This window comes from Giraffa tippelskirchi, chromosome 5, assembly GCF_054371585.1.
Source record: "Giraffa tippelskirchi isolate mGirTip1 chromosome 5, T2T-mGirTip1v1.2.pri, whole genome shotgun sequence".
In the NCBI taxonomy this organism is placed as follows: Eukaryota; Metazoa; Chordata; class Mammalia; order Artiodactyla; family Giraffidae; genus Giraffa; species Giraffa tippelskirchi.
The window spans coordinates 158860884-158873419 of record NC_137279.1 but is presented as its reverse complement, the minus strand read 5'-3'; the positions used below and the strand labels follow the sequence as shown (position 1 = coordinate 158873419).

The window sequence follows — 12536 nt, the reverse complement described above, 5'->3', positions numbered from 1 at the left end:
TTAGGCATACAATGCATATTTACTGCGTCAATAAAGAATGCTAAAAACAGAACAAAACTAAATCTCTGGTTTTAGGTCACTAGGGATTGGCACATGCCCTCTGGGGATTTACCTTCTGGTTTGGAATTTATGGTTGTTTCTGGCCTCAGTTACAAAAACATAGTTTTGAATTTTTATCTGTGATTTATTTATATATATGTGTGTGTGTGTGTGTATTTCAAGAAGGGCTTCTCAGAATATTTAGTCTGTCTTATTGCTGGAATTGTGTTGATTCATATGTTGATTCAAATATCTGAACATTAATCAAATGTTTATTGGAAACCTATAGTGTTATAGTCACTGTGCTATAGTTGGTGGATATAACATCAAAAAGGAAACAGACAACAGGCTGTGGAGACATGGACAATAAACACACAGATGCATATAAAGTGGTTACTGATTTAAATTCTTTGAGGAACAAGGTAATTAATTGACTAAGGAAATTTCCACATGAGATTTCATGAAGGAAAAAGATAAATGTATGATACTTATCAACATTGACTGGTACATTAAATCAAATTGAATTTCGATATATAGCAAGGATATTTGCATTCAAATTTTTTAAAAAATCCAGTAAGAGCCCAGTAAAACCAAAAGTCAGTGTATAATAAGTCTACCCAGCTGAATTCCTTGGCATGGAAAAGAAGTCATCACTAAGTTAACATGGCAATAGTTAACACTGCAACCATAAACCCCAAATCAGAAGGTTAAGTGGAACACAGGAAAATGACTTTTGTCCAGACAGTATTTGCCAATACCTGTGATCTAAAGCCAGAGATGTTTGTTTTGGTTTTAGTTTATTCATTCAATAAATATGTATTGTGTGTCTGTTAGGTACCAGGCAGTGTTCTGGGCCTTATGGGAAGATGATAGTTAGCCATGTTAGTGAATCTTTGGAGAAGTCAGAGGTGATTATTGCCCAGGACAGAGGAGCCTGGCGGGCTACCGTCCATGGGGTCGCAAAGAGTCAGACATGACTGAGCACAGCACAACAGTATATTATTGCCCCAAAGCACTCCCACTTGTGAGTCAATTGATCATATGAGAATCTACATCTCCATTACAGGATGATGTTTCAGTGGTTACAGGATGTACTTTACTGTACTACTCTTCTCTGTAATTATAGCTTGTGTACCAAGCATTATTCTACACCCTGGAATGACAAATCACCTTCACTCCAAGAAGTGCATATATGAATGTGATATGTAGTGAAATAACTAGAAGTGTAATTGGTATGATAGAAATAGGCCCAGAGTACTAGGGCCCAAAGATGGGAGGTCATGTAGTGACTAAACTATCTCTTTAACAGTTATTATTGATAGAAATAATTCCTTTTAGGCATTTTTTCTCCTTAATACAAAAGCAATTATGTTCTCTAGAATTTCTGACAGTCAGAAAGGAGACAATAAAAATCACTTGAAACTCTGTTAGGAGAGATGTAGGTTAGAAATAAAAATTTTGGCTTGAAATTATTCACATTAAAAAAATAGTGGAAGAAAGTGACGGATAAACTAAAAAAAAAATCAACAAGCAGGTCTTGAATAAATCTCTAGTTTTTTCTTATTTTGTTTTATTTCAGTTCAGTATTTTCTGACATCTTATATCATATAGAATGTGAAACATCAGAGTTCATAGAAATGCTGTTATCAGCTGTAGTTTCATAACTCTTTGGTATTTTCTTTCTAAATTTTCTTCAGTATTATTTTATATGTTTTCTTTCTTTTAAGAAAACTGTGGACACTCTTCACAACTGGGAGATGTCATTAATAGAGAAGTAGTCCTCTGTAGTTAGTTATCTTCGTTTTCTTTTTGTGTATTACCCAAATGAAAATGCCGTTGCCCACTAAACATAGTAATCCCTTAAAGTATGGTTACATTAACCTTGTAAAAATATATCTATCCCAAATAAGTATATTTTATTATATGTGAAATATACTTTAATAAGGTTGCTGTTAAGGCATGCCTCTATTCCAAGTGAAAAATCTGGATTTGTCAAACTCTGGAACTAAGAGGAACCTCATGAAGGCATTTGCAAAGATCAGAATGATCTCTTATGACCCTCTTGATGACACTTAGAGTATTATAGGATGCATGCTCTCTGATTATTCTTAACAGCAACAAATAAAACAGCGTTCTATCAGTGATACTCTACATTGTGCTAATCTTTAGAACTGGCTGATAATTCTCAGGATAATGTGTAACCAATTGTGATACACACATGCACAGCATGTGGACGTGTGGATATCATGCAACGTTAGTATAAATGTTTTTATTATCTTATATATTTTTGTTTTATATTCCACAGCAATGAGATCAAGGAGATCAGGGAGAAGGTATAAGTCTTTCTAATTAAAATTACCAAATCTTTTTGACTTTGTGAATCTAGATTCACATATAAAAATGCTTCTGAGTTAGTTGTTTCTGTGAAAAGGGATTTCTTAAAAGATTGGCACATCTAAAGTAATATACATTTACTTTAACTATTTTCTTAAAAAAACTCTGGGAATATTAGATTTAAATAATGCTGTTTAGTCTCTAACCAATCAGAAAGACTTTAAAAAGCTGAGTTTTTAATACCCCCAAAGGTAGGAAAATATTTCATGCTCATAATGAGGTAAGACTCTTTCTCCATTTCAGATACACAGAGGACTTTCAGCTTTTGTCCTGCAACTTTAGCCATGTGTCAGATGTAGACACAAAAATGCAAAAACACTGGTCTGTGTGGCAAAAAGCTATTCTTTACATCGGAACCAAGACATGCTCTTGTACAAAAACACAGCCAGGCAAACAATCTAATAAACATGTTTGCTGTTTTCTCTCAATCAAGAGAGAGTAGATGCCTAAAGAACCACTGTATAATAGATCCTCATCATTCCAACAAATATAACTAAATTGCCAGATCATAAAACCAGATTCCACTGATTACTTCTACTAATGGTGAATAATTTACAGCTCAAGTACAAATCCGAACCAAACAGCTTAATATTAGAAACAACAACAACAAAAAAATAGAATTGAAAATTAAAAAATGGAAACCAGTTAAAAAGACAAAGTTCTGTTGCCACTGAGGATTTACCCCTGGAACCAGGAAATCATGTGTATGGGCTTAAACAGCTTATGGGATTGTGTATCTCAGGCATCACAGTTCATTGGTTCTGGAAGATGAGTGTACTTGAACATCTCAGTGGGGCCTCCAAGACTGACTAATAAAATTAAAGAAAAGAAACTTGACCTTTGAAATTATGCAGAATGTAACAGTGCCAGATGTTTCTTAAAATTACTAACATAGGAACCAAAAAGGTGGTTATCCTGGTTCAGAGAGAATTGGAGAGAGTATTTATATTTGCTGAAAAAAATGTTTAAATAAGATTCAAATTTAGACACTAAACTTGTTAATGTCTTATAAGGCAATGCAACTGTAATAATTTGTTAAAATAACTTACATTTCTATAAGAAATCTAAATGCTCTTTTAAAAAAATTTATTTATTTTTTTGGCCACACTGGGTCTTTGTTGCAATTCATGAGCTCTTGGTTGCTGCACATGGGATTTTCCTAGTTGTAGCAAAAGGGGTTACCCTCTAGTGGCAGTGCATGGGCTTCTCATTGTGGTGGCTTTTCCTGTTGTGGAGCATGAGCTCTAGGGTAAGGGTTTCAGTAGTTGTTGTGTGCCCTCAGCAGCTGTGGTGCGCAGGCTTAGTTTTCCCACAGCACGGAGGATCTTAGTTCTTGGACCACAGATTGAACCCGTGTTCCCTGCATTGCAAGGTGGATTCTTAACCTTGGATCATCAGGGAAGTCCTTAATATGCAATGCTCTTGAACAAGAACTGCTTGTGTTATTGTCATTTTTCTAAATGTTAATATGTCAGAGAACTGCAACAACATGAATGACAACCAGTTATTTACTCATTCAGCAAACAGTTAAGGACACTGTTCTCAGAGCCGAGGATGTCCTATAGTCTGTGTTTTTCTCTAGCCTCACAGAAGTTCTGTTCACCTGGCCCTCCCTGTGCATACCTTGCTCCAGCCTTCGTTGTCACAGTGAGAGCATGGACCTGCCTACACTCTTCTCCCATATGCGGTAGAAAGATGCCTGGACATCTGACAACCCACATTCATACCATAGGGAGCCCAGAATATGCTTATCCTACATTCTTTGTGAGCGTGTTGGTAGAAGTTAAATAAATAGGTCATATAAACAATTGCCCCTTAAATATACTTTCTAAAGTGCCATTAAAGAGAATGCATATCTTTTACTGCTTTTTTAAAAGCTAGCTCTCCTTGTCCTTAGCTTTGTCTTTAACTTAGAATGACCTTTGATTCGATGTTATCCTGAATAAATTTGAGTGTGTGTTTTTCCTTATGGATGCCCAATAGTGTTTTCTATTTTGGAGGAATTTATTACATGTCTGCTTTCTGTAATGGACCAGTCATTATCCATTTACTGAAGTATATCCTGCCATTAGTGGCTTTGTCCTATAAAGCATAATTGATTGTGCTTTATTGAAATCCTGTAGCAAAACAAATCTTAATTCAGTTATTTTGGCATCTGTGGGGAGCTTGGGTATGTCGGCTCCTATTCTTTCCAGCAGCTTGGATCTCTCCGTAGTTTGGCATGTTTTATTTTTCCCAGCATTTAAGAAAAGGTCTGCATTGTATAAAGGTAATATGATCATAAAGTCTACTTTAATTAAGTCTCTTTACCAAATATTGATGTACTATATCATTTGGTGTGTAAATTTAAAGAATACATATATAGAAATACAAAAGGTATTCATCGTAAAGCTTTCTCTCTCTCTCTTTTTAAAACATTGAAATATGTGTTAACTATTTACAAATTATAGATGAATACCTCTTCAGTTAGAAAATCTTGGTATTTCAAGTACTTTATTAAGAATGAAATCTGTACCTTTTATAATTGAATGAAAAGTTGAAATAATCATAAGATTAACACATTGGGTCATTTTTATATCTAAGACATTTTTGAAATGTCTTTCATTTGAGTTATTTGGTCAGAAACAAAGAAAACTAACTCTCAACAGTGTAAAGAAGATACATATAATTGGTTTTCTCACTGGAGAAAGGAATGCATGCTTCTGGGAAGGTCAACAGTTTTAAAAGTTGTGCTTTTGAATTCCTGTTTTCTGTATTGGTGTATTTACATCGCAGAGTCACTTTACATAATAACATAGAGAATAAAAAAATTATAATCCTAGTGATATGATGAAAGTTGGATACAGTCAAAATATTTACAGATTATCTTTTAATCCTTTTTGTCATTGAGGAAGAGGTTGAACAAAGGCAATTAACTCTTCTCTCAAATTTTGCATCTTCAGAGGCGAGGAACTGCTCCACCGCCAATGAAACTGCCGCCTCCTTATAGAGTTCCATCTGATGACAGTGATGAAACTGAAGAAGAATGTGCATTTACCAACCGTGAGCTCCTTTTCATTGTTTGGGATAGATGCATAACTTATTAAATTATACTTTAATGATTGTTGTAAATTATCAAATACAGTGGTGTGGGTTCTTAGAAAATGTATATGAACATATCATGCTGAAAAAGAAAATTCAGATCTCCTAATTTTTGTGACTTTATTTTCCTAAGCTTTTGCCTCTGACGTTAATATAACAGAGTGAATATCAAAGGCAACTGGGTGGTAAACTTTTATCTACATTCCATCCTAGTCTTACTATTTGGTTGGGAATATAGAAATGCTAAGAAGTCCTTGAAACTGGAGTTTGACCAACAGTAATCAGAGTTGAATGTAGATATTAGTCCTTGATTATGTGCTGTGCTCAGACGAATGGTGATATTGACAATGCAAAATTATAGAAGGCCCACCAACTCATAATTTTCTCCTTTAGATGTCATTTCATGATGTTCTTTTGCATTAGTCGCATCAAATATACATTCACACATATTTAAAGGAGGCTTTATTTAAAAGAATTTACATTCCTTTTATGCATGTAAACTATATATAGTTAGATCTCATTGCTGTTGTATACAGAATTTATTTTGGAGTGATGAAAATGCTCTAAAATTAAATTGTGATGATGGTTGCACAATTTGTGACTATACTAAAACCTACAGGATTATGCATTTACACAGTTGGCTTTAATGGTTTTTGACATTTATATACTTTAAAATAATATTTTTCCTTATATAGAAAAGGAGTTTGATACAGAAATTGAAAGAGTTAAAATTTGGTCTCCAGTACTTCATGGTGTGTGACCTTAAGCATTCCTTCTTCTATGAAAATAATGATACCTATTTTATAGGGGTTGTGATGAGGATTAAAATATGGTGATAAGGCTGTTAGCCTTTTATATTGTGAATCTTCAAAAGTATTATAAAGTTGACTATAACTTTATAAGTTTCTAAATATATAAATAAAATCTAAAAATAAATATAAATAGACAATTAAGTTGACTTTATAAAAACTTGCTTTGTACTTCGTGATTTCATAGAACACTTTCTCATGCATTTTCATTTATTTGGCAAGCTTTGTTGAAAACCAACTGTTTTTCACTAACAATGCTAACTGAGTCTGCTATGAGATAAATGAAACTTTGCTGCTTTTTTTCTCAGTGGGGTAACCCACCTGGAATGGAGGATACAAAGGCATGGAAAAAAAATTTAACAAAAGTACTGCAGAGCCTTGGTTCTCAACCTCTTTGAAAGCACAGCACATAATGGATACAATTGATGTCTATGTGCACTTGTGTAATATAACCCTTTGTTTTGATAATAGTTATTACGGAAGCTGCAGCAGAGTGGCGGTATCTTGTTGATTATTCATTAATTTTTGGGTTACTCTGTTCAGTTCAGTTCAGTCGCTCAGTCATGTCCGACTCTTTGTGACCCCATGAACCGCAGCACGCCGGGCCTCTCTGTCCATCACTAACTCCCTAAGTCCACCCAAACGCATATCCATCGAGTCAGTGATGCCATCCAGCCATCTCATCCTCTGTCATCCCCTTCTCCTCCTGCCCTCAATCTTTCCCAGAATCAGGGTCTTTTCCAATGAATCAGCTCTTCACATGAGGTGGCCCAAGTATTGGAGTTTCAGCTTCAACATCAGTCCTTCCAATGAACACCCAGGACTGATCTCCTTTAGGATGGACTGGTTGGATCTCCTTGCAGTCCAAGGGACTCTCAAGCGTCTTCTCCAACACCACAGTTCAAAAGCATCAATTCTTCGGCACTCAGCTTTCTTCACCGTCCAACTCTCACATCCATACATGACCACTGGAAAAACCATAGCCTTGACTAGACAGACCTTTGTTGGCAAAGTAATGTCTCTGCTTTTTAATACGCTATCTAGGTTGGTCATAACTTTCCTTCCAAGGAGTAAGCGTCTTTTAATTTCATGGCTGCAATCACCATCAGCAGTGATTTTGGAGCCCAGAAAAACAAAGTCAGCCACTGTTTCCACTGTTTCCCCATCTATCTGCCATGAAGTGATGGGACCGGATGCCATGATCTTAGTTTTCTGAATGTTGAGCTTTAAGCCAACTTTTTCACTCTCCTCTTTCACTTTCATCAAGAGTCTCGTGAGTTCTTCTTCACTTTCGGCCATAAGGGTGGTGTCATCTGCATATCTGAGGTTATTGATATTTCTCGCAGCAATCTTGATTCCGGCTTGTGCTTCATCCAGCCCAGTGTTTCTTATGATGTACTCTGCATATAAGTTAAATAAGCAGGGTGACAATATACAGCCTTGATGTACTCCTTTTCCTCTTTGGAACCAGTCTGTTGTTCCATGTCCAGTTGTAACTGGTGCTTCCTTACCTGCATACAGATTTCTCAAGAGGCAGGTCAGGTGGTCTGTTATTCCCATCTCCTTCAGAATTTTCCACAGTTTATTGTGATCCACACAGTCAAAGGCTTTGGCATAGTCAATGAAGCAGAAATAGATGTTTTTCTGGTACTCTCTTGCTTTTTGGATGATCCATCGAATGTTGGCAATTTGATCTCTGGTTCCTCTTCCTTTTCTAAAACCAGCTTGAACATCTGGAAGTTCATGGTTCACGTATTGCTGAAGCCTGGCTTGGAGAATTTTTAGCATTACTTTACTAGCATGTGAGATGAGTGCAATTGTGCGGTAGTTTGAGCATTCTTTGGCATTGCCTTTCTTTGGGATTGGAACGAAAACTGACCTTTTCCAGTCCTGTGGCCACTACTGAGTTTTCCATATTTGCTGGCATATTGAGTGCAGCACTTTCACAGCATCATCTTTCAGGATTTGAAAGAGCTCAACTGGAATTCCATCACCTCTGGTAGCTCCTCTCCTCTGGGTTACTAGAAGGCCCATATTTGCATGGTTGTTAGGAAACCTGGTTTAAGCATATGACTAGGATTACATTCTAACCCTACTCACTTAGTTGTGAATTCATAGACAAGTTTCTTAACCTTTTCATGGCTTATACTTTCTCATGTATATGGAGGAGAGGGGATATTTTATAATAACCTGTCTCATAGTATTGCTGTGAGCATTAGAGGAGAAAACATTTAAAGAACTTGGTATAAGGATTGTGATACCTAGTAAATACTCTGCTTTACCATGTGCCTGGTCTTCATATGTATTATTAACTCAGTCAACATAATAATTTTGTGAGGTTTCTAAATATACAAATAAAGAAACAGGCTCAGAGAAATTAACAAATATGTCAAAAATTACACAGCTAATAAATAGTGGAAATGGAATTTAAACCCAGGCACTCTGACTCCATAGCTGGTACTGTCTATCATCTATTCTTCCCATTAATTAAAATGTTAATATTCCAGAAATAGGAACAGCATGATTGGGGGTGGCCCAGTGGTAAAGAATCTGCCTGCCAATGCAGGAGACAGGAGATGCAGGTTTGATCCCTGGATTGGGAATGTTGGTGACTGAGCACACATTCAGTGTAAATCGCTGCCCCTCCTGAACCCCACTAACGCTGTGAGTGTGTGCTGTGAACACACATCTACACATGGTCTTGGAACTGCTCTAATGGTGTCAAAGTGGTATCCACTATGTGTGCATGTATGTTCAGTTGCGGTCGTATCCAACTCTTTGTGACCCCATGGACTGTAGCCCGCCAGGCTCTTCTATCCATGGAGTTTTCCAGGCAAGAATACTGGAGTAGGTTGCCATTTCCTACTGCAGACACTGTGTGCAGATATAGACTTCTAATAACAAAGTCATCTTTTAATTATGACATTTCACAGATTGTCCAGCAAATTTGAATTTCACAAGTTTCTCCAGCTGTGACTATGACTTTCCATTCATTTTGCTCCCAAGTTTTTTCCTTCTCAGTGTACATTTTCCTTCCATTGAATTTACTTTTAATCTTCTGCAGAAGGGTTTGAACTGTATGGAGTCATGAGATAGTTCACATTTAAAATGTAGGTGAAAATAAATAAATAAATAAATAAATAAATAAAATGTAGGTGAACTTAAAGCCTCTAGCTTTCCTGTATTTCTTCTTGATATGGATCCTGTGAGTTTTTATTTGTTCCTTAACTCATTAAATGAATGCTCTGCTCATCTGTCCAAAAATTAAATTAAATTAGTTCACTGTTTTATCAGATTCTCATGTCCCAACACTAAGCATTTCTTTTTACAATGGTGAAAATATGATTATATAACTTTCCCATGGTTCAGGACTAGGAAGTGGACAACTGGAATCCATGCCTTAGGCCTACTAGGAAGTGATGATTGTACTAGAGAGATCACTGTTATGAGGTATGCATGATTCCAAAGTGTAGTTTAACTTAAGTCAGCTTTGGTAAGTTACTCATTTATAAAGTTTATCCAGTCAAGAGATACTTACTGAGTGGGTATTTTAGGTGGGCGGACACTGTCTTAGGTGTCGGCAACATAGCAGGGAACAAAATTTCTACTCTTACTGGCTTATATTCTAGAGAAAAAGAATATAAACAATAAAATTAAAAGCTTATAAAAAATAAAATTGTTGAAATATTATAAGTACTATAAACACCAAATAAACAAGGTAGTTTGAGAATAAATCCCTTGGAGGAAGCAAAATTAAGTGAAATAGGAAATCTGAGCAAGGTAAGACCTAAATGGCAAAAAAGGAACAAAGAGCTGGCTTTTTAGTCATCATATTGATCAATTTTTTTTTTCCAGACTGTGATTCTCAATAACACATTTAACCACCAAATATAGATGTGCACGTACACACAGGCACACACACTAATATGCGTATATAATTGAAATAAGAGTTTCATGAAATATTGCTTACCTTTATAACGTATGCAGAACTTTTTTCTATACTACTTTTTTTTCTTTTTGGCCCTGCTTCATGGTTTGCAGAGCCTTCGTTCCCTGACCAGGGATTGAAACTGGCCCACAGCAGTGGAAGGGCTGAATTCTAACCACTGGACCACCAGGGAATTCCTTCGATATGGTTCTATTTCAGTTTTTAAAATGCTGTTTGCATCTCAGTTTATTTCTTGATCAACTAATGAGTCACAGCCTGGAGAATGAAAAGCACACATCTGGATGTGCGGTTTTCAAACTTTGGCTTGCATTAGAAGCACCTGTTGGAAGTTGTTCAGACACTAATTCCCTACTCCCAGTTTCTAATTCCTCACACCTGGGAGCACCCAATAATTTACATTCCTAGGTAATGTTAATACTTCTGACTCAGGGCCCACATTCTGAAAACCACTGATCTGAGTGGTATGAAACTCATGGGAACTGGTGAGGTAGAGTAGTATGTACAGACAGCAGCAAGAAGGGAGTCCAGCACTTGCCCAGCATAAGAGCATCTAAGCATAAGAATACTCTCAGATTATAAAATTAGTTTAAGAGAATGTGTTTCAAGAAGGGTTATGTCACTGATGGAGAAGGCAATGGCACCCCACTCCAGTACTCTTGCCTGGAAAGTCCCATGGACGGAGGAGCCTGATGGGCTGCAGTCCATGGGGTAGCTAGGAGTCGGACACGACTGAGCGACTTCGCTTCCACTTTTCCCTTTCATGCACTGGAGAAGGAAATGGCAACCCACTCCAATGTTCTTGCCTGGAGAATCTAAAGGACGACGGAGCCTGGTGGGCTACCGTCTATGGGGTCGCACAGAGTTGGACACGACTGAAGCGACTTAGCAGCAGCAGCAGCAGCATGTCACTGAACCTCAGTGGTCAACTGCGGAAGGATTCTGAGAGGCTAAGGAGGTTGGAGACAGAGTAGTAACCCTTGAATTTAGCAACATTGTATTGCTGGGGATACTTAATAAAATAAAGTAATTATTGTTCAGGTTGTTGTGAGAATTCAGTGTTTCAACCAATACAGGCATACCTCCTTTTATTGTGTTTTGCTGGATAATTTTGAAGGTTTGTTGCAACCTGCATTATCAGATGATGTTTAGCATTTTCTTGGTAGCAATTAAGTGTTTTTAAATTATGGTATGTGCATTGTTTTCTAGATATAATGTTATTGCATACTTAGTAGATTATAGTATAAACATAGCTTTTATCACATCCTGGCAAATAGAACGGGAAAATGTAGAAGTAGTAGCAGATCCAGAGAAGGCAATGGCACCCCACTCCAGTACTCTTGCCTGGAAAATCCCATGGACGGAGGAGCCTGGTAGGCTGCAGTCCATGGGGTCGCTAAGAGTCCAACACGACTGAGCGACTTCACTTTCACTTCTCACTTTCCTGCATTGGAGAAGGAAATGGCAACCCACTCCAGTGTTCTTGCCTGGAGAATCCCAGGGATGGCGGAGCCTGGTGGGCTGCTGTCTATGGGATCGCACAGAGTCGGACACGACTGGAGCGACTTAGCAGCAGTAGCAGATCATGGCATCCAGTGCCATCACTTCATGGCAGATGGACAGGGAAACAATGGAAATAGTGACAGACTTTCTTTTCTTGGCTCCAAAATCACTGCAGATGGTGACTGCAGTCATGAAATTAAAAGACGCTTGCTCCTTGGAAGGAAAGTTATGACCAACCTAGATAGCATATTAAAAAGCAGAGACATCACTTTGCCAACAAAGGTCTGTGTAGTCAAAACTATGGTTTTCCTGTAGTCATGTACGAATATGAGAGTTGGACCATGAAGAAGGCTGAGTACCATAGAATTGGTGCTTTTGAATTGTGTGCTGGAGAAGACTCTTGAGAGTCCCTTGGACAGCATGGAGATCAAACTAGTAAGTTGCAAAGAAAATTAACCCTGAATATTCATTGAAGGGATTGATGTTGAAGCTGAAACTCCAATACTTTGGCCACCTGATGTGAAGAGCCGACTCACTGGAAAAGACCCTGGTGCTGGGAAAGACTGAAGGCAAAAGGAGAAGGGAGTGGCAGAGGATGAGATGGTTAGATAGTATTACTGGCTCAATGGACATGAATTTGAACAAACTCTCGGAAGTAGTGGAGGATAGAGGAATCTGGCGTGTTACAATCCAGGAGGTCAAAGAGTCCACTATGACTTCGTGACTGAACAACAACAACAACAAAGCTTTTATATGCACTGCGA

General features: G+C 37.4%; 1 protein-coding gene across 5 annotated transcripts in view; it reads left to right on the top strand.

Annotated features, from left to right (window-relative positions):
* Positions 1-12536, top strand: part of PATJ (PATJ crumbs cell polarity complex component) — a 359039-nt gene that overhangs the window by 138134 nt on the left and 208369 nt on the right. For all 5 annotated transcript variants that reach the window (XM_081486637.1, XM_081486635.1, XM_081486634.1 and 2 more), the window contains exon 27: positions 5376-5475. In XM_081486637.1, the coding sequence (XP_081342763.1) occupies positions 5376-5475 (100 nt within the window). The remainder of the gene's footprint in view (positions 1-5375; positions 5476-12536) is intronic.